The sequence below is a fragment of the Stigmatopora argus genome, chromosome 20 (assembly GCF_051989625.1).
Source record: "Stigmatopora argus isolate UIUO_Sarg chromosome 20, RoL_Sarg_1.0, whole genome shotgun sequence".
NCBI classification, from domain to species: domain Eukaryota; kingdom Metazoa; phylum Chordata; class Actinopteri; order Syngnathiformes; family Syngnathidae; genus Stigmatopora; species Stigmatopora argus.
Window position 1 is genome coordinate 2,612,191 of NC_135406.1, and position 20,616 is coordinate 2,632,806.

Here is a 20,616-nt window from a genome sequence, read left to right on the forward strand (position 1 = left end):
TCATCCTTTGCAACGAATCCACCTTTGGCTGCGCTTACGTTTGTGTGTTCGACAAATTTATAACAAATGGAATGTGTACTCATCAAATAAGTCGGCAAAACCAACACATACAACGCATGTTAAAGAAACTCAATGTTTGTTTCCATTACGTGTAGAACGTATGGAGAAAACGCTGAAATATGAGAAATCATTGAGACGACACCAAAAATTCGGAGCAATAAACGGCTGACCCACTTTTTGCAAATCGCAGGGCGACTTAAATATAGACAGGACTAGCGCGCGAACAGAAAGGAAGTACAACACTAATAGTAAACCTGTTCAAATAAAACCCCTCAAAAACGTGTGATTATTTATTTAACAGCGTTTTAGAAGTGCTATTGTGTTTTCTAAAGAAATAATTTAGTTTTTGTATACTGTAACTTCATTTTAAATGACAGCTCAGGCTCTCGCAATTTCTTACTTTGAAAGTCTAAACCGGATGTAAAGACCTCTTTCTTTTTAACAAAAACACTTGCCACTCATCCGCTGTGTTTGGGACCTACGAGGATCGTAGAGAAGCAACTATTTTCGAGCCAGAGCCCCGAACTAAAGCCAGAAATCAGAGAAGATGGACATGAAAGACATGCTTTCCGCGGAGCTCCACCAACGGTCTCCGAAAGACGTACGTAGCCGCCTTTACTCTTGAGTTAAGCGGGCAGCCATTTGGGCGCAAAGCTGTCCTGCCGCGAAAAAAAGCACCGAATGTGGCCGAAGAGCACATGGCGCACTTGGCGAGGCTTCCCAAACTAGCCGAACGGAATGGAAACATGCGAAACATATGGCGACTGTCCGTCTAAATCGAAACGGAGCGCCTTGGAGTACTCGAATATCGTCCATTTTCCAAGCCGACGTCTCTCTTGTTGCTGACCTGGCCGTGTCGACACATGGCGCCATGTTCTTTATTGTATTTAGCCCGTGTTACGCGCGTACGCATCCCTGTCAACTTTTCCTACAAAATCCATTGAAAGAATGTGTGCGTGGGGGTCTTGACCCGAGTTTATTTTTTGTACAGTTGAGTTAATCGCGTTTGTAAAGCGATACGGAGTGAAAACACACGTGCTCGAAAACATCAAGAGCGCCCAAGTTGAATGAATAACTTGCTGTTGAATAACTTACCGCGGCGTGTGTTTATTTTGGGTATTATACAGTCTTTTCGGCCATGGCATAATCTTTTGGACTTTAGGGGGATTTGCCAGGGTGCCAGTAGCGCGTTAAGGGCGCGCAGATAGTAGCGTGCTAACTGCTAGCTAGCCGAAGGTTCGAAGTTAAGACTAAACTGGGTACGACTCCCAATCAACACGGTTTTGGACGTCCGTCTACGTCAATGGCGGGATTAAATGATGCCACTCATTGACGGAGAGTCACCAAACCTTTAATAACGTTGGGTTCCGCCACAACCAGGTCCAGGAGCTGGTTCTGGACAACTGTCGATCCAACGACGGGCGAATTGAAGGCATCACCGAAGAGTTCTGCAATCTGGAGACGCTGAGCCTTATCAACGTCCGCCTGACCACTTTGAAAGACATTCCCAAACTGGACAAACTGAAAAAGGTAAGGCCCGGCCCGGCTGTCCAATGCGGATGGATCTACTTACCGAGTTTGGCGGCTTCCCGGCAGCTGGAGCTGAGCGACAACAGAATCTCAGGCGGTCTGGAAGTTCTGGCCGACCGTCTGAAGAACCTGACGCATCTTCATCTCAGCGGCAACAAGTTTAAAGACATCAGCACGCTGGAGCCGCTGGTGGGTACCGCGGGGGGAGGCCGCCTCGGCCGGCGAATCGGCTAACGGCGTGGCCGTGCCTGTCCCCGACAGAAAAATCTGCCCCAGCTGAAGAGTCTGGACCTCTTCAACTGCGAGGTGACCAACCTGGCCGACTACAGAGGCTCCATCTTCAAGTTGCTCCCCAACCTCACCTACCTGGACGGCTTCGACATCGACGACAGCTGCGAGGCGTCCGACTCCGAGGGCGAGGTGGACGACGACGAAGGTGAGACTCGAGCCGCCGAGCTCGTTCCGTCGAGCTCATTCTCAACTCCTTTCCTCTCTTTGTTTTTCCGGCAGGCTGCGACTCGGAAGACTTTGAGGACGAGGATGAAGAGGAGGAGGAGGACGATGAAGTGACCGTGGTGGCGGTGGAGGACGACGACGAGGATGACGAGAGCGGCGACGACGAGGTGAGACGGTGTTTCGGATTGGATGCAGATGCCCGTCAACCGAAGACGAGTTACACTATGAAAGAAAATTATTTATTTATTAACTTACTTATGACCTATCAATTGATGTCTAAAATGTCTTTTTCTGTGTCTGTATTCTCACCCTCTTGCTACCGTGACAACGAAATTTCCCGAATACGGGATGAATAAAGTTATCCAATCAAAATATTGAACTTTATCAGTGTTAGGCTTCCTGAAGTGCATACCTGTCAACCTCTGCCGATAACTGCCCTTATAAATGATTATTGTTTCCCCTTACAAACCCCCCAAAAAACCTTACAAACACCGTACGAGTCGTACGGTGTTTGTAAGGTTTTTGGGGGGTTTGTAAGGGGAATCAATAATCATTTATAAGGGCAGTTATCGGCAGAGGTTGACAGGTATGGAAGTGCTCGTATATATAGTCAAGTTACTGAGTGATGGTTAAAAATAAATCAATGTGGTCCCACTTCAGGATGGAGATGTCGACAGCGAGGACGACTTGGATGACGAAGACGACGACGAGGACGAAGACGGTGAGCCTCGCGTCCCCACGCTTTAAAACCGACCGGTATTGACGCCATTTTTTTTTTTCTTCCCCCCGAAGGGGAAGCAGAGGACGGATCGTCTCCGGCCGCCAAAGGAAAGAAGAGGAAGCGGGAACCCGACGTTAAAGACGAAGACGACGACTAATTTGCGACCCGTCCGGTCGACTGGTAATTCGCCGACTTTTCGGCCGCATTCCATTTCTCCGACTGGTCCCGCCCCCCTGTTGCCACACACCGTTTTTTTTTTTTTTTTGCGTGTCGTGTGTGTTTTTTAATTATTTTTTTTAGTTCGAGTAACTGACATTCAAAGTTAAGTTGACGTTCCAAGAGCGAGGAGACGCGCCTCCGTTTTGTGTCGTCCCAAAGTTTCTCAGGATTTGATGTTCCTAGTAAAAAAAAAATCCATCAGCAGAAGATGAAGGGAGGTTGTCGCGTATTTCTACAATGATCACTTTTATATTTAGTCTGGTTAAATATGCAATGCCAGAGAAGGTCGTTGCACTCAAAGCATTCAACCCCTCTGAGCGCTCAGGGTCAAATGTTTCCTCTTCATTTTCTTATTATTTTTTATCCCCCCCCCAAAAAAAATCTTTGCCAACATTTTGTTCCGAGTACTGTTGATGTTCAGGAAGTGTTTTTCCCCGTGATCTCGACCCGCCCCCCTTTTGCCTTCACGTGTACACTGATTAGTTGTTTTCTTCGTTTTTTTTTTTGTTTTTTTTACTTTTACGTTCTGTAAGTTAAACGAGAACTTTCAACAAAAGATGGACGTTGTAAATAAAATCTTAACATTTTGCCTTTCACTGTCTGACATGTGCGTTCATTTCCTGGGTCCTCCAAACAATTGAGTACTGGATTTTCTGGCATATACGCCATATTTGTCGCTAAAAACACGGCTCTTGTGCGCACAAATTAGACTCGACGTGCACGTAACGCCATCACGCAAGATGATGCGGCTATTTATTTCAAAATAGAGAAAAGATAAACAGATAAAGGGCTAAACTAAATGTATTTGGACGTCTGAATGAAATTCAAGATGATTTTCCCTTCAAAGTAACATTAGTACTCCCTGAAAATTCAGAATCGGGGTGCCTTGTACGAAAGAAATTGTCAAATTCAACCATTTCAAGGCCATTGTCAGGGCACGGCTTACACGCGAGAGTGGCTAATATGCGAGAAAATACAGTAAAGCGGGGTGTTCCTTTTATCGCGGTGATTCCGTGCCAGCTCGCGCTTTGTTGTCGCTTTGTCCAACCTCCCGTTCCAGCTCGGCAATCCTCACCTGTCATAAAACAAAACGAGCGCTCGGGAACCGCGTGGCGGAATTAGAGGTGCGTTCGCACTGACCTCTTTCTGGTCGAGTATTTCGCGGAGGTCCCGGATCTCCTCCTGTTGTTTGTAGAAGGCCTCACGGAGCTGGTGGTGGGAGGAGTTGGAGCTTGGAGCATGCCATCCCAGAAGTTTTTGCACCCGAGGCGGAAGGAGGTACCGCTCTCACCTCGTCCTCGGCGCCGGGCGGCGGTCTCTCGGCGGGCTCGCGGCAGTGGGGCGTGACGTCGTACAGCCACAGTTCCGGCCCCGCAAGATGGGGTGCTTCTCTGTGGTATTTGGCATCCTGGTAGGCTAGCTGCTCCTCCAGAAAATTCTGAAACCACAATAGCAAGAAAATGTTACACTCCGTCGCAACGGGGACCCGAGCTTCGTACCTTCTCGGTGACGCGGGGTAGCGCTCTGGGAGCCTCGCACTCGTGATGCGGACCCTTCTCGGCCGGGTAGGGGTTGACCAGGCGGGTGCCGGGATGTAGCGACATCAGGACCGGACCTGTCCCAAGCAGAGGAGTTCCTGCGGAGTCCAAGATGGAAAAGCAGAAGGGCCGTCGGTCCACTGACCCCTGTCGACTCCCAACAGCCACTCCCGGGCGGTCACGGCCGCCCTGTTCGCCGCCGTCATCGGGTAGAGATCCTGGTGGAATGTCGCCGACTGTGGATGCACGCGAAAGCTTTGAAGCCCGCCGCCACCCGGTGAAGCGGGCTGGCCAAATTGGGCTGACCTCCTTGCGTGGCACAATCATGGACAGCGGCTCCACCAGGCCCTTGACGGCGATCAGGCGATAGAATCGGAAAATCTCGCAGGCGTCGACATCCAGGCCGCGCTTCGGCATCACCGCTGCGTTGCGGCGGAGGAGAGCGCGTCGGGGTCAACTTTGCGTCAACGGGTAATCAATGTCTGGAATTGTGTCTGTGGGCTGTGAGTCAGTGTCCGTGTTTTTACCGAGTCCTTTGTGAGGAAGTGGGGAGCTAAATTCGGTCAGGAAGCTGATGTAAGGTTTCTCCAAACTCAGCTCGTAGTACCTGATGTTCCCGTCGCCCTGTAGCAGACACACTTTAACATCGGGATTCGGGTCTCAGGCGGGGACGTCGAGTCGTAGCCTAGCGTAGCGTAGCACCTTGCCTGCCAGATAAAGCATGTCGGTGTCCGCGTCATAGAAAGGAAAGAGGACTCCTGCCGAAACGTCCAGGTCTTCTTCGTACAGAGGCTCTGACAAATCATCCTGCCCGCAAAAATACTGGACTTTGGCTCCACCTGAACTTTACTAGACGGTTTTACACCTGTCTTTGGAGCGTAAGTCGCTAAGAGAAGGTACCGGGTCCCAGAGGGCGATCTGGCGGTGATTCCAGGGCGAGCAGCCGGTGCTCAGCAGCATCTTTAAAGCTCCGATGTACACCACCTTGTTGGCCCTGTGAGACTTGTAGTGGGACACCTGCAGTTGTAGCGCCTCCCGTTAAACCCCGTCGGTACTCTTTGGAGGCGCTAACGCACCTGGAGGGTCCTTCCCGTCCGAGAGTCCAGCACCCGAAGGCGCCGGTCTTTGGACGTGACCGCCAAGCGGTCGCCTTCCCGGTTGAAGCTGACGGAGAGCAGCAGCATCTCTGACGGGAAGCGCTGGCAGACCGGCGCCATGACCACGCGCACGGGGTGCCTGAGGACCGGCCCCTCCTGCGACACGTCCCAGAGTAGTACCTGGACCCGGGACGGGCGACATCACCTGAGATCCTTTCGACGCCCGCCGCCTTTTAGCCGGAAGCCCACCTTGTAGTCGTAGGCCGAACTCAGCAGGAGGTTCTCGGCATTCGGGTGCCACTCGATAAGCCCCACCCTCCGGGAGTGAGCCAGCAGGGTCTTCCGAGCTCGGCTGAGGTTCCGGCGGATGCCCCCCAATGGAATGTCCCAGATTTTTACCTGCGCGGCGACACGTTGGGGCACCACCGCCATTAGCGGCGGAGCGGGGGGGAAGCCAGCGCTATTCTGTCACCGTGCAGTCTTCCGAACACGAAGCCACGCAGCTGTCGTCGAAGGGGTTCCACTTGACGTCGAGAACCGGAGCCTTGTGACCGCAGACCCTGGGGTGCTGGGGGTCGACTCTGCCCGTCTGGAATGTCAAAAGACAGCGTTCACAGGGTGAACGTTATGATGATGAATTTCCCGAATACGGGATGAAATAAAATTGTAGTCTAATCTAATGAGGTGGTTCCTACGTGATGGAGGGGCAGCACCAGGAAGGAGCCGCCTCCGGTGCACTCAGTCACCACGGCGATGAAAGAAGGATTGACCGAGCAGTAGTGATTGTCGTGGACTCCGTGCGTGACGGCCACGCCGTCGTAGCTCTGCTCCCTGCCGCGGGTTTTCCCGAACACGTGACGGAACTTGGAGCAGTGGAAGGACGAGCGCCACGACATCTGCGGGTGAGGGTGAGGAACGGAGGGTGAGGGTGAGGGTGAGGAACGTACTCCATCCGTGAGCGCTCGTGTACTGTGTCGCTATTCCATGTTCTCCATGATTAGGTCAAATCAATAATGCAAACTTGTCACCATTGGGTTAAATTTTCTCATCAATAATAAATCCATCAACACACACACAAACACACGCAAAGCGTCAATTGCCTTATCTGGAGTAGATGGCTTCTCTGGTGAAATAGTTCTAAATGACATTTACACATTCTGTTTAAAAAAAGCAAGACAACGGCGAGCTCTACCGTCTATCAATCAGGTAGACCTTCGTGATGCAGGAGATTTCCAGTCAAACACCAATGATGGAAATGTCACCACTAAAAAACCCACGGACTGTCTTCCACCACGGTGAAAAGGTGATGATATTTGCGCCCATCTTAGCACAAAGACTAGAAAGGGATGGATCTGATTGGCTTGCGTTCCGACGTTCTCACCTTTGACACGTTCACGTGGAGATGTGTCCGGCTACCCTGGAGAAACCGCCGGATGAAAGATCGGCAAGCGTAGAGGAGTCCTCTTCGGGGACAAGCGACTCCCGGCTTCTGCCGATGTGGCCTCCTGATCTGTGACGTCCCGCCTTGGCGCACACATGAGCCGAAGGGGGTTCTCGCACCACTGAGCGCGCACAAACGCACCGCATCACGTGACGCCGCCGCCCGACACGCCGAGGTGGCCCATCCGTGATAACTTTGGACTTTTCTTGGTCCAACACCGACAATCTCCATTTTGAAAAGTCTTTATTGAGCCCACAAAACTTTACTGGACACGTTACAGGACCCCGACAGAGAGAGCGTACAAAGAACTTCAGCCAATAAACCCACTGAAAGAGTCCTTGTCCCTCTCCTCCTCTATAACTTCAGTCGGATCAGGTTTCTCCCGTGAGTCCACCAGGTGGTCATGGTCATCGTCTCCCGGCAGCCCTGGAACCACCAGGTAGTACCGTCACAATCCCTTCCATCTACAATCTGATCTGGAAATAGAAATAAACTACCGAGCGCTTTAAGTCCTGGCATCAAACCGTTGGCGAACATAGACACGGGATGGTCACGGGTCGTCTCTCTGCCTTTTGGGGTACTACGCCAGAGCTCAGGTGTTTGGCAAAGAGTACTGGAGGCCCCACCTCGGTCATTCAGCGAGAGAGCCTCAAAGTTGCCGGTGTTCTCTCCGTCGGGATTGCCAGCGCGGAGGTCAAAGGAATACCTCTGCGAAGGACATCATCCCACAATGAGAAGCTAGCGTATCCCAGACGCCCGTGGCTCTTACCCGGGACTCTCTCCTCAACAGGTAAAGGATGACGACGAGGATGGCGATCACCAGTAGAAGCAGCACCAGAAGGATGATACCTGAAGAGCCAGGGAGACGTCCGGTCGAGCCGCTTCGACCTCCTAAATACTAAAGCGTTCTTACCCCAGACGGAACTAGAGAAGCCCACAGGGGGTGCTGGAAGAGACCGCTGTAGTCAGTACGAGCCGCCACCTCCACACCATCTTTGTTACTTTACCAGCCTCCGTTGCGACACTTGGAGAAGTTGCAGAAACCGTGGTACTGTCCTCCGCTGGTGTTGCAGTCTTCTGTCCAACGGAATTGCGCTGTTGTTCACCTGGCGTTGTGGTTTCTCCTTTGGTGCTGGGTCCTTGTGTCTGGTGACTAGTGCTGTCTGCAGAAATGAACTGGACCAGCACGAGCGGATGCAGGTTTTCATTGGAAACATTCAAGCCCAGCATTATTTCACACAGGACTAAAACAATGGACGACTATGGTTGGAATGGGACTGGAACGGGAGGTCAGTACCACCGTTGTATTTGACCGCCCGTCAGATGGATTTGGCGAAATCAGGTTCGGATGGGATGGCGTCCACAATGTTGTCATCGTCGCGGTGGGGAGGGCTGCTAACGGGGGAGCGTCTGGATCACGGACAAAAGAGACGACGTGAGTTGTAGGCTAGCAGGAAGGACGTGGTTTCAACTCCATTTTGTATTTACCTGAGGTGTGGTTCCTGGTGGTCTGCGTTTGGTTTTCTCCTTGCAAAACAGATGCAGCTGCGGATGCTACAACTATTTTGAAACAAAAATCCATTAGGCATACTTTCTATTCAAAATCCGAGGTCTGCAGATGCACCCACCAAAGTATAAAAGTCGGGGGTTCATCGTCGTTGCTGCGAGTGCGCCAGAAAGCTCTTCCGCTAGTTTAATAGCTTAGACTTCAGCACGAGGCGCTCGCAACGCTCTACCAGCCTCAGTTTCAGGAAGTCGGCCACCAACCACAGCATCAGCGAAGGCCACAACGACAGGATGTAGCCCCTCGCTCTTCTTGTTTGCATTAGCCTCAATCCGGAGCGCTAGACATGAAGTCAGACCATTTTGACTTGCCTTTATGTATCGCCCACGGTCGAGAGTTTTATCGATCTTCTGCCACTTTGCAGCACCCATTGAAAACAGTAGTTGTGTTGTTATTGTTTTTCATTCAGAGGATCACTATTTGAAAATTGTCCCCAAATATTCAATACAAAAGGTTCGGCATGACAAAACATCATCATTGTTACATTGTCCTACACTGTTCCAACATTCAAGAGTTTTCAGGAAGTATAAATAAAGCAAGTGATGGTTCAAAGTGTTGATTTTGCGTTGATGCCCGCCTCCTCTACTCTTCAGTGACCCAGTCCGGAGCGATGCTGTGCTCCAGGGCGATGGCCGCCAGCTCCTTCAGGAATTCCGCGTATAGGACAATGGCAAAGACTCGACTCTTGTCTTGGGGCGGTATGGCGGGACAAGGTGGCAGGAGGCCCGGACGAGGGGCTGCCAGAGAGATCCCCACCGAGCCGTTGGGAAGAGGGCAGTCTGAATCCGCCGCACCCCGAGACTGCAGGCTTTCTGGAACAGGTGACCCAGAACCCGTTCTGTATTCCTTCTTCAACTACTGGTCACTAGAGGAAGAAGACTCGCTAACCTCGGATCTTGCAGTCCTGGTCTTTAGCTAACAAGAACCTCCAAGCCTGCGTGACCATGGCGGGGTACTCTGGTCGGGCTCGGATGTAGCGCTCGATTTGATCACCAAGTGACACCAGCACCTACATTTTCAAGAGATGCCTTGAGTTGAATGTTGCATGGAGTTAGCTCAAACAATCAGAACGAATCGGGACACCTGGTGCAACGTACACACGCCGGCCACCTGATGAGTTTGTGTACAAAGCAGGAAGGATCTCAGCAGAGGTTGCGGGTACGACGCCAACTGAGCCAAGATGCCGGTCACCAGCAGGTTGACGGCGATGGAGTTCTCCAGAAGGTTCTGGAGCCGGGACAGCAGGACGCTAATGAAGGGCCCTGTGGTGTCATGGGAAGGAAGGCTTGAATCCAACAACGGGTCCGACGTTAGGATGAAAAAACCCACCTGTGAATGGAACGCTGGGCTGATCCCCATCTTGCTCGTCCATGGTCTCCTCCCCCTGTTCCTCTCCTTCTTCGCAATCCTCCTCGGCCAGTCTTTTCTTGAGATCTTGAATACGCCGCCTGAAGTCGGAGATGTTGTCCAGGACGTTCTCGCACTCTGGTTCGGCCCCCAGAGAGCGCATTAGCTCATAGTACTGAGAGAAGAAGTCGCCATCGTCATGACTATTGCTTTTGCTTTCGGGCAGTTTTGGCAGCTGACTCGCGGGGTCTTTGTTTGGCAGAAGAGGGGGGCTGTTTGATGTGTCTGGTGCAAAATTAGTCACGTGATCGTGGATGCCGTCGTGGGTGCTTCTCGACTGGTCGTCCTCGCTTATCCTTCGTGACGACATGATGCAGTTGACGGTGTCATGTACGGTCCTTCTCCCTGTTGCGGGGGAGACCCCGCCTCCGCGTGCTTTTTGGCTCCCCCCCGTCCTTTGGTCCAGAATGGCAGCCGCAAAGTCTTTTTGGGCGACAAGATCGTAGACGAGGATATCCCCCTCAAATTCAGCCTCCTCCACATAAGCACCGCGCACCAGTTTGATGGTGCTACGTCGCATTTCTTGGATGTGGCTAGGAGGGGGTACGGGCGGTAAAGGGGCCAAGGGGCTGCCGCCAACCGACGCCGACGCCTCCCCTTCCGCGAAAATGTCGTCCCACTCCAGTTCCAGGCCGGAGCTGGTTCTTCCCTGACGGTTGCATTTTGAGACGACATCCGTGGAGCGAGAGGTAGGGGAGCCATCGACGGAGTCGCTCTTTAGCTGCGCCTCGGTGGCGTTCCCTGGTCCGAATCGGTCTTGGGCAAGAGGCCGATCGCGGCCGTCGTAAGGTGCCGACCAGTGTCGACACGCCCTGAGGGGCCCCGACTTATTTATTATCATTTGCGTAGCACTGGGCTTTCAAGAATGGTTGGACTGACCTGTAAGAGGTGGCGATGGCCTGTCGGGCGTCGGAGAGGTAATGGAGGTAGTTGACTTCCATCAGGAAGTCTGAACCGCGCCAGTAACCAACACCATCTGCCACCGACACGTCTTACCAGCACAGAGCACCAGTTCAAATGTGTGAAAGTCAAGTAGTAACACCATCACCACAACCACATCAGCTTTACCTGCTCCTTTTGACCAGCCAATGTCCTCTGGTGTCTTGGAGAGTTGGACGGGACACCAGGAAGGCAGGAGGAGCAGGAAGGAGGCAGAGCTGGAGGAGCACCAGCTCTTATGCTTTAAGGAAGACCAGTTTTTTTTACTCTCGTGGTTGCAAGAAATCAAGAACCTGGGGACACAAGCCTGGCCTTCACAACCGGAACCTAAGCGTCGGCATCGCCAGACAAGCAGGCCCACCTGAAGACCAGCTGAAGCATGACGTCCTCGCAGAAGAGCCCGATGAGCGTCTTGAACAGAGCCAGCGACACCGTTCCCAGCTGAGGAGCAACGAGACTGGCTCGCGTCTTCGGCTGGGGCTCGATCAGGGTCGGGTGCTCTACCTGGAAGGGTGTGTTGACTCTGCTGACCAGCGTGTCTAGGATGTGAACCTTGTCGTGGCTGTGCAGCAGGATGAAGGACAGGAAGGTTTGCAGGAGGGCGGGCTCAGATATCGTGCGTAAGAACAGGTCCAAGTAGGCCGTGGTCGTCATGACCTCCTCCACCGTCAGCTGTAATAACGACCCCCCCCCGAAATGATCACGCACTTGTCGAAATCCTTAGACTAACCAGACACGTGTGCACTACCTTATGCAATGCGGGAGCCAGCACGGGAACCAGGAACCCGTCGTGGATATAATTTAGCAACTGGGACCGGATCGAAGGATGGGTCACCTAGGAGGAAGGTAAGATCATTAGGCCCGAGGTTTTCCCCTTAAAACTCGCCTCGTTATTGTGCATTACGCTGGTGACGGCGCTGCAGAAGCCCAGCGAGTGCAGGAATTGGACCAGGGCCGGAACCTGACGAAACCGTCAAACATTGGCGTGCGTCCTTTGCCCCCAGGTGTCAGTGTCAGACTTGTTACGGTTACCTGCTGCCAGTCGGCCCGGTCAAGACGGTGCCAGTCGTCGCTGTAAACCTGCAACCTGGCTGGCAGAGACGAGTAGAGTCCGGAGAGACCCGTGGCCAGAACCTGGGTCAGGTCACAACAGCAAACCAAACATGTGGATCAAAAATTCCACAATTTATTATAAGAGGACTAAACGGGGGAGTTCATTCCTTACCCCGTATTAAGGGGTGGCACCAGAGATTGGAAATCAAATCAAAACAAAAGCTAGCATTAACCGTGGCCATGTTGCTTCCATTCACACGCAGACTTGCTAATCCCACCCTGGTCACATGCTGATTTTTCTAATCTGCTCTCCGCCAGGAGATTGAGGTCAGGGTGGTCACATGGATTTAAATGTGAAGGTGAGACACACACACACACAGACGATGCTTTGGAATCATGAATGTCTGCTCCTGAATTACTGTATCGGGAATTTCAGACTGTGCTGCGGTGGCTAAAACAAATCCCTCCTGTGTGATTGGGAAGTCGGGAACAAGTGAATGATGATTCTCCCTTTGGAGGTAGAGGTTTTTTTTAAACGTTTTTTTTCCAGCAGGTGACGCTGGCACAAGGCCTTCCCAATGTTTGACCCACCATAACTTGAACACCGCGAGCTCATTAAATTGTTACGTAACACGCGGCAGAGTCATTACAAAGGATACGGACCAAGCCGCCTCATTCATGGTCACGAACGTCAAAGTGGCTACTAGCTGCTTTTGCCAAGGAGTGTCAGCATTTTGAAGTGTATTGTGTGTGTGGGGCTTACCGGACAGAAGTACGTGTTCTGGGCAATGTGATGGGCCACCCGAGGCTCCGAGGCGGAAAGAGACATGATGAGCAGGAGGGCTTCTCGGGCTTGCTGTCCAACCGGACCTTGTCTGAGGAGAGACCTAAAGTAACCTTGGCTGTGCTCTCCTGGAACTACTTCTAATTCCGCTAAGTTCACGAACCTGTGCGTGTACGGGATGAGGAGGGAGAAGAGAAGGAAATTGGCGGCGCCCTGGTCCTCGCTGGTGTGAAAGAACAGCTCCAGCACCGAGGGGTCCTTGACCACAGCCGTGCACAGCTGGTTCAACAAGAGGACCAGCTCTGCTTCCACGCCACCGCCGCAGTCTGCAAAGTACGGGGGTTGGACCGAGGCCCTCGCTTGAAGCCAGAGCACGCCGCGTACCTGTGCCGGAGCCGCCGCCGCAGGAGGCCAGCAGCGTCATGAGTGGCCGCAGCAGAGGTTTGTGGTGCAGCAGGGGCTGGTGGGCCTGGCTCAGAAGCATCTGGTACATCCGGAGCTGCTCCAGTTTCATATCTTCGGTAAACTGTCTCCTCAAGCTCCAAAGAAACAGGCGCTCCATCACCCCCTCCTGAAGCACAAACTCCAAGATGGGACCCATGGCTCCGCCTGCGGATTGCGGTTTCACGGAAAGTCGTTTCAGTTGAGATGACGAAGAGACAAAATGTCTTTCTCTCCAGTGCGCTTTGGGATCTTGCCTCGACCCGCCTCCTCCTCCATCAGCAGGAACAGCATGTGCTCCACGTAGTTCTGGACGGCGCTGGCCTCATCTGCCGGGATAGACCCGAGTCGGGCGCCGCCGCCGGCGTGGCCGGAGAGGAAGCCCAGGGCGCTGATGCCCCCGCGACCCGGCTCGTGTTTTTCCAAGATCTTCACCACCTTGAGGCCCGGGAGAGCAAGCAAAAGAGAGAATGCGTGGGTGGCCCGACTCCCCTGCCGTCCGGCGGGTCGAACCCACCAACCTGCGTCCAGTGATTCTGGAACACGATCATGCACGTTTCCGGGTCCACCCCTCGCAGCGTCAGGGACTTCCTGCGTCGGCCCCCGGCCGTGGCCGAAGCCATCATCCTGGCTGGTGGCCGTCAACCCGGGATCGACCGCTGAACACCGGGAGTCTGAATGTGTGTGTGTGATCATGTACGTCCGTGGTAATATTGGTTAAAAAATATATGCTTTGTGAGTGTTGTTACTCTGTCCATAGTTGTTTCCTACGTCAGGTTTCAGCTAAATTGTCCACAACAGGAATAAGTGCGCCCACGTGTAAACAGGAAAACGGGGAGAGGACCCACCCAGGGTGTTCTGGGACATTCCGTCAGTGGTCCGGAGAACGTTGCATTTGAAGGAGATTAATCTGGAATGAGACGCTGATGTTTAATCCCCAATGGCTGCTGCTGTACATGTGTGTGTGTTGAGCATAACATGCCATCACAGAGATTAAGCACAAAAACAAAAGGTTTTCCTTGTTTTGATTTAGCTCATTTGAATGGTTTTTTTTTGGGGGGGGGGGGGTCCTCCCACACAAACATACAAAAAGAGCCATGAATGCAACAATGCATCATTTTCCTAAATGACATCTTATTTATAAAGCATATTAACAAGTAAAGTCTTGATGCTACACCGTAATACACAGGACAATAAGGACACATACACATAAACACAGCATGAATATTATATTTCAACAGGTCAAATTGAATTTTGATTTACCTTAAGAGCCAGCCAGTCACTCCTAAGGGATGTCCAAGTACTCTGTGAGCTCAACTCGGCTCTTGGGGCTTTAAACTCACAAACTGTCAATCACTATGAGGTCATCTCTGACCACGCCCATAATGTTCTCAAACCACGCCCATGAATTGTGTCAAAGTTGAGTGCTATTTGTTTTGAATATGAAACAAAATAAACAGGACTAGTGTCACCTTCAGGTTAATAATTGCAATACTCGAAACCTTCAAAACAAGATTGTATCGCGAAAAAACAACATAATTTTATGCCCTATTTCTGACGTCAGAGGGCCGGAGGGGAAGTTCTCGCCGCACCGCTTGGTGGAACTCAACTGGGAAGTTGGGAGAGAAAGTGGCGCTGTCAAATTTGTCAACACAGCAAGTTGTTCTGGTTAAAGATCAATTCGCGATCTCGCGTTTGGCGACGTTTGATCGAAGTCCGGGCGTGTTTTGTCGGACACCGAAAGAGACGCAGAAAGACGCGCACAAAGACGCGCAGACATGGCCGAGGCTCGCTCCGACGAAGACGAGGACAATATGAGGAGAGAGGCCAGAGAGCAAGTGCTACGACGGCAGTCCGACGGTAAGAAACCCACAAAAACACCATCGTCCACCATCGTCGTTAGGCGTGGACGATATCCAAAAACGCGTGTTCCTCAGCTTGAGAAACAAATTGCCTTCTGCCAAGAGGAATTCCAAATATTTACAGTCACTCGCTGTTATAACAACGCATTGGATTTGTAATGTGCGTTTCAGATTCAATTTTTTAAATAAAAAATCAGGTTATATTGGTTCACTCCACACCTGGTGGAGATTGTAAGTGCCTCATCCACTTGTAAATAATACAGCGTGAGGAGAAAGTCATCTGTTTTGGGGGGCGGGAGCCACAAACATCTGGAAGTGCTAAGATCAGATCCGGGACTCCGGCAGGAGTTGCCGCAGCCAATCGCTGCCGGCGGACACGGTCCCGACTTGGGAGGAGACTGGAGAAACCACGACAAGGAAAAAAATCGGTCAGGGTTCTGTTGGGGAAAAGACCAAAGGATTTTTTGGGGAGAAATGGGGCGCTTTTGCCCGATGACACGTTGCCGTTGAGGGTTCCCCGCCTCAAACTTTGTCGTCCTTCTGATCCACGCAGGTCGTCCCGGCAGAAGAAAGCCAGAGAATCGTCTCAGGTTGAACCCTTTTTTTAAAGAACTATTTGTGTCTGCATGTAAGCCAATATGCTCCTCTAAAAGCTTTTGTGCTCAAAGTTTGTTCCCCTCTTTGCGGCGGCTGCCCCCCAACAACACCCCTGACACACTGGTGCAAGTATTTGGGCTGTTGGCCCGTCGGCACGGCAACCGGCCGGGGGCAGCGTCGCTGTGCGTTTATGGGGCAAACCTCTAAGTGGATTTGCTGAATATGCAGTGTCTTGCAAGGTCTTGAAATCCGTTTGTCTTGCCGAACTAACTCCTCTTTTTCCATTTGGGGCGCCACGCAGTCAAGGTCCGCTTTGGTCTCTAAGAGCAGCCATCAAAAGGAGTGAGTACGCCAAATTGCTTCATGTTTGGAAGATAAAACCTCTTGAATGTTCTTTTCCTTTGAAATCCCTCAGCCACCAGCAGGTCCAGTCTCTCCGACCAACCGCGCAACAGAACCAGGGAAGGCGACTCCAGGTAAGGGCATCCGCAAGTTTACGCCACCGCCACGCCCGTGTTGTTCCGCCGTTGACCGGCCATCGGCAGGCGACCGGAGATCACCGTCCTGTCGGCCGAACCGCTCCCCTCCACTTCCTGGTTAGCGGGAGCGCCCGGCGCGTTCCCGCCCCCGCCGCCCCCGGCCGCTCAAATCTGGGGAGCCACGATCCCGCCGTCCATACAGGTAACTCCGCTCCCATGATGCCATTCGGCGCCTCTCGGAACTTCAGATTTTCCTTCCCGCCGCGCAGCCGCCGCCCTCTTACGAAGAGGTGATCAGAGAGAAGACCCAGGAACAAGGTGGCAACTCGCCTTCAGCCGTCCCGTCACCATTGTCGTCTGTTCTAGCTAATAGATTGACCATCGCCACTCAGACCGACACCAGATCGTCTTCCGCCGTTCCAGGTCCGAGGACGCTCCCGTCCGTATATTAAATTGAATGTAAATTTTGGCGACCCAATGGGAAAACGTTCGCCTTGTCTTCAACAGGAGGGATCAAACCGCAAGAGTCGGCAATACCCGCGTCTCGAGCCAATGGGCAAATTGCTTCGGCTTTGACCCCGGCCCCCGAAAGCGACGGCACGGCACGGCTCCCCCGCGCCCACGAGTTGGAGTGCCCCAGACCTCACCCTCGCCCCCGATCCAGGCTCCCCGTCAACCCGGCGGGCAACGAGGTCCGGGTTCAGACTTTGGTCAAACTGCGAGAGGACGGCTTGGCCACGCTAGCAGCGCGCGCCCGCAGTGACGCTAGCAGGAAGGAAGCGTGCGGTGGTAAATACCTCCGAGAGCTCCTGGAGGCCTTCAGCTCTGACGACTGGGGCTTTCCCGAGTGCCAGGGCGACGACAGCGGTCTTAGCCAATCGGAAGAAGAGGAGGAAGAGGAAGAGGACGAAGAGATGGCGACTCTAAGGGCCAGGATCCGGGCCTTTGAGAAGCAGGAGGAGAAGCAGGAGGCGGAGCTTGACGGAAGCGGCCGCGACACGGATATCGACGAGGACCCCCTCGCCAAGACACCCGAACCTCGGCCCCGCCCTCGTCTCCAAGTACAACCCGCCAAAGCGCACCCCCCGACCCTCGCCCCTAAACCTAAAGGCCTGGCGAAATCGTCACCTACGGATGGCATCCCTCCGGAGCACCCCAAAGCGGGGCCAGTCTCGGAGCCCCCCCTCTCGGCTCGGCACCCTAGCACCGCTCCCACACCGGTCCCGGCTCCCAGGGTCCCTCCAGCCAAGACCTCCCCCTGCCCCGATGAAACCCCGACCAAAATCCCAGCCAGACCGACAATTATTCCACGGAGCGGCGTCGGGACTCCGCCGCCGGTGAAGGCGACCTCGGCCAAACACATCACCCCGTCTAGGCCTCCGAGACCTTCCGTGGAGGTCGGTGGGGGGGCGTCAACTCAGACTCACGAAACCATAAACCTCACAGGTGAAAATCCTGTCCTTCTCTATTCCACCTTTGCTATTTTATGCGCTGACCCTCGTGGAACACAAACGGGTTTCAATCCCAATTCTTCTGAACGCGGCCGCATTCCAGTCAGCGTGCGTAGCCACCAAATTATTTCCGTTTTCTCTTTTCAGAGAGGCATTTTTTGTAGGTCACGCACCAGGAGTGCATAGACTTGAAACCGAGCGCTCGCTAGTTGACTGAATTAGATCCAGGCGGCTGAATATGTTGGTGACATTTGAACTTGCGGCCATTGTTTGCGCTGAATGCTCATTTGTTCTCTGTGGCGTCAGTCCTCCGCACCCACGGCGGCGGCCGGCCAACAGGAACAGAAACGCGTCAGGGGAAACGAGAAAACCTGTTGCTTACTGTGCGAGCGGCCAAATGAAATCACCTTATGAGCTCCCTACTTCCTAGCCGCTAAATCAACAGTGAGTCTTTGCAAACTGGCGAATTGCATCGCGGGTAACGTAAGCCGCGTCGCCTCGGCACAATGCGGCTTTTGAGAGGGTGGCGCTTGCCCGATTCAGCCTCAACATTGGCCCATTGTGTGCGGAGAAGAAGCCTTTCTGTGTGGACATAACCCCGATCTTATTTGGGATTTTCAAAAGTGCCACACGTTTTGGCAATTCATTTCAATTGTTGTCGTCTTCTCAGGTCCCTCTCCGGAACCAAATCCCGCCCCTTTTGAGGCTCCTGCACCGGATCCGGGTGCCGTCCAAGCAAAAGCCGCGCCTCTGGGCCTTAGAAAGGCGGAGCGTCTCTCGGTGCCACCTCTACCCCCGAGGTGAGCCAGAGTGGACTCGGGTGGCTTCCCACCGAGCCCCGTCTAGCCCGCCTTCTTCTCCACAGGCCTTCGGGTGCGAAGCTCCTCCCCCCCAGGCCTCCGGCGATAAAACCCGCCCCTGCCCGTCCGCCGCCCCCCGGCGTAGTCTCGCCTGCCGGCCATCCTCGGCTGCGGACGCCGCTTTCCTTGACTGGAGCTAATAACAGAGCGTCAAAGCGAGGGCCGCCCCTGCCCCCTCGCCCCCAGCCCGGACATCCGCTCTTTCACGGCAACGCGGTATTACGAAAAGGTCGCCAACGTCGTCCCGAGTGCACGGCTACCGAGATTTTGTGTCCCAGAAGCGGGAGGTCCTCATCGTCCTGGACGAACCGCCGCCGGAGACTCCGGCGACCTCTGTCACGGCGCCTTCGTCGGGGTGTCTCATGGATCTCGACGTCTTTCCCCCGGCACGACTAGACAGGCCTGGCGAGGAGACTTATGAGCAGGTACGACTGCATCGGCAGACGTAAACCCCATTATGCGTTTTATTTTTTTAGTTCCTCAAAACTCACTCCTTGGTTTTCTTCCGTTTGATCCTTGCAGAACCCTCCCGAGCTGCCTCCTGTCAGGTCTGGCACCATAATACCAAGTTGTGTTGATTTGAGAAGACTCCTCCAGTCGTGGACTTCTTTGTGTGTGCGCAGCGGCCCTCGTCGCGTGGCTTTGTACGACTTTGAAGGAGCCCAAGATGACGAACTCACCTTCTTCCAAGGGGACGCCATCGGCCTCCTGGAAGTGGTGGACCGGCAGTGGGGCCGCGGCCAGTTGGGCGGACGCGTCGGGCTCTTTCCGCTGAGCTTTACCCAAGCGACCGAGGAAGGTCCGCTACAAGTCTCGGGTGAGCCGCCATGATTAAAGACGAGTCAATGTTTCATTGGTTTTGATTGGACTGAATTCTCCCCCCAGTGGCACAGATGCCTTCAAAAGGAACACAGGTAAGTTTCAGGTCCCACCCCGTTTTAGGATTTACCCATGTTGGTCCACTGATCAATGCCTTTAGGTGGAAGAGTGGGATTCGGCGATGTTCGACTTTGCCGGCCAGACCGCAGAGGATCTGCCTTTCCACAAGGGGGCGCACATCCAAGTGATCGAACACGTAGACTCCCAGTGGAGGAGGGGGCGACTGGACGGGAGGGAGGGTCTTTACCCCGTGGCTTTCACACGGGCTTGCCAAGGTGAGACACCTTCACATACCTTTTTCGTCAATTCGAGCTCATTCGGGAACTGACGTCATTCACTGGTTAGGGTTAAAACCCCCGACCCTGAACCCGTTTCCAAATTCATCAACCGTTTTCTCCTGGGTTTCAGCTCAACCACTTGCAAGCCAGAAGGCGGCAGCGAGCGTCTCGGCCAAAGCTTTATTTGCCTTCACCGCCCAGCACGAAGACGAACTGACGGTTAAGGTGAGGACTTTGTCCCAACACGTCCTCGGGCGTGGCGTCCTGAATGGCGCTTGTCTTCTTCCTTCAGCCTGGCGACATCATCACGCAAGTGGAGTCCAGGGATGAGCAGTGGATTGTGGGAGTTGTTGATGGTAAGCGTGGAATGGTGCCCAAAAACTACATTGGACTCCGTTGATGTAGACAATCTGCGGACGGGATTTTGTTGTCAAAAAGTCTCAAAGTGGACATTGAAGCTCAAATGTGGGAACGTTTCTTCGTTGTAACGCGTGTACGAAACAATTTAACACCACATGTTGGATCTCCTCCGACCGAGGTGACCCTGGCCTTTTTTCCGTTAAGTTTCTCAACTGCAAGTGGAGTTAAAGTTAACACGTGTTTTGCCAGAGCGGCGTTTAGCTTCTTTCGTGACGTTAGCGGTGCGATGATATGGATGTCATTGTTAGAAACATTCCATCTTTTAAGTCCTAATAAAATTACAGCATTTGCGTTAATTATGTTGACCTTGTAAGTGAGTTTGTTTCGTTGACCTATTTTGACCACAAAAGTGCAGTAGTGAGTTGTTTCTAGATAAGTGTAGGGTGTGTAACAAATACAAGACTTGAATAATAAAATGTACGATTACTGTGAATAAGGTAAATTGGGCTATAGGCTGCTCAGAATATACTTTGAATATATATAACAGGGCCTAAACAAGAATTTTCTGGTGAGAAAAGAAAATGGCGCTGCCATTAAATC

The 20,616-nt window shown here is 52.9% G+C and overlaps 5 protein-coding genes across 8 annotated transcripts; 2 read left to right on the forward strand and 3 right to left on the reverse strand.

The window, feature by feature from the left end:
- Positions 1 to 493: 493 nt before the first annotated feature.
- On the forward strand, positions 494 to 3,580 carry LOC144065386 (acidic leucine-rich nuclear phosphoprotein 32 family member D-like). The gene is made up of 7 exons (XM_077588141.1): positions 494 to 661; positions 1,441 to 1,590; positions 1,657 to 1,779; positions 1,852 to 2,026; positions 2,101 to 2,213; positions 2,707 to 2,767; positions 2,839 to 3,580. Exons 1-7 carry the CDS (start codon positions 608 to 610, stop codon positions 2,922 to 2,924), a joined length of 762 nt encoding a protein of 253 aa, XP_077444267.1. The 5' UTR covers positions 494 to 607; the 3' UTR covers positions 2,925 to 3,580.
- Positions 3,581 to 3,983: 403 nt separating this feature from the next.
- On the reverse strand, positions 3,984 to 7,293 carry LOC144066141 (coronin-2A-like). Its single transcript, XM_077589486.1, has 14 exons — positions 7,003 to 7,293; positions 6,317 to 6,517; positions 6,094 to 6,210; positions 5,871 to 6,020; positions 5,601 to 5,801; positions 5,425 to 5,541; positions 5,227 to 5,331; positions 5,052 to 5,148; positions 4,831 to 4,946; positions 4,670 to 4,760; positions 4,486 to 4,601; positions 4,278 to 4,424; positions 4,127 to 4,195; positions 3,984 to 4,061 (listed from the first exon to the last, which is right to left on the reverse strand). The coding sequence occupies exons 1-14, from the start codon at positions 7,291 to 7,293 to the stop codon at positions 3,984 to 3,986; spliced, it is 1,896 nt and encodes a 631-aa protein (XP_077445612.1).
- On the reverse strand, positions 7,289 to 8,840 carry LOC144065384 (uncharacterized). Of its 3 annotated transcripts, XM_077588140.1 has the most exons (8): positions 8,691 to 8,840; positions 8,551 to 8,622; positions 8,360 to 8,472; positions 8,070 to 8,238; positions 7,976 to 8,008; positions 7,832 to 7,911; positions 7,560 to 7,770; positions 7,289 to 7,488 (listed from the first exon to the last, which is right to left on the reverse strand). In XM_077588140.1, exons 1-8 carry the CDS (start codon positions 8,713 to 8,715, stop codon positions 7,373 to 7,375), a joined length of 819 nt encoding a protein of 272 aa, XP_077444266.1. In that variant the 5' UTR covers positions 8,716 to 8,840; the 3' UTR covers positions 7,289 to 7,372. The 3 variants fall into 3 exon arrangements, with proteins under 3 accessions (XP_077444266.1, XP_077444265.1, XP_077444264.1); XM_077588139.1 differs by having other exon boundaries at positions 7,289 to 7,770; positions 8,363 to 8,472; XM_077588138.1 differs by having other exon boundaries at positions 7,289 to 7,770.
- LOC144065382 (FHF complex subunit HOOK-interacting protein 1A-like) lies at positions 8,734 to 14,627 on the reverse strand. 2 transcript variants are annotated; one of them, XM_077588136.1, is made up of 17 exons: positions 14,514 to 14,627; positions 13,772 to 14,160; positions 13,508 to 13,688; positions 13,194 to 13,418; positions 12,973 to 13,135; positions 12,789 to 12,900; positions 12,005 to 12,106; positions 11,877 to 11,933; positions 11,721 to 11,807; positions 11,477 to 11,644; positions 11,334 to 11,413; positions 11,102 to 11,265; positions 10,913 to 11,024; positions 9,956 to 10,845; positions 9,710 to 9,888; positions 9,515 to 9,635; positions 8,734 to 9,438 (listed from the first exon to the last, which is right to left on the reverse strand). In XM_077588136.1, exons 2-17 carry the CDS (start codon positions 13,874 to 13,876, stop codon positions 9,209 to 9,211), a joined length of 2,976 nt encoding a protein of 991 aa, XP_077444262.1. In that variant the 5' UTR covers positions 13,877 to 14,160; positions 14,514 to 14,627; the 3' UTR covers positions 8,734 to 9,208. The 2 variants fall into 2 exon arrangements, with proteins under 2 accessions (XP_077444262.1, XP_077444261.1); XM_077588135.1 differs by having other exon boundaries at positions 12,789 to 12,912.
- Positions 14,628 to 14,685: 58 nt separating this feature from the next.
- On the forward strand, positions 14,686 to 20,372 carry LOC144065383 (uncharacterized). Its single transcript, XM_077588137.1, has 16 exons — positions 14,686 to 15,110; positions 15,666 to 15,702; positions 16,011 to 16,051; positions 16,125 to 16,185; positions 16,255 to 16,390; positions 16,458 to 16,611; positions 16,696 to 17,634; positions 18,310 to 18,439; positions 18,505 to 18,715; positions 18,778 to 18,924; positions 19,022 to 19,047; positions 19,123 to 19,316; positions 19,385 to 19,413; positions 19,479 to 19,653; positions 19,787 to 19,881; positions 19,949 to 20,372. Exons 1-16 carry the CDS (start codon positions 15,029 to 15,031, stop codon positions 20,054 to 20,056), a joined length of 2,565 nt encoding a protein of 854 aa, XP_077444263.1. The 5' UTR covers positions 14,686 to 15,028; the 3' UTR covers positions 20,057 to 20,372.
- Positions 20,373 to 20,616: the final 244 nt, after the last annotated feature.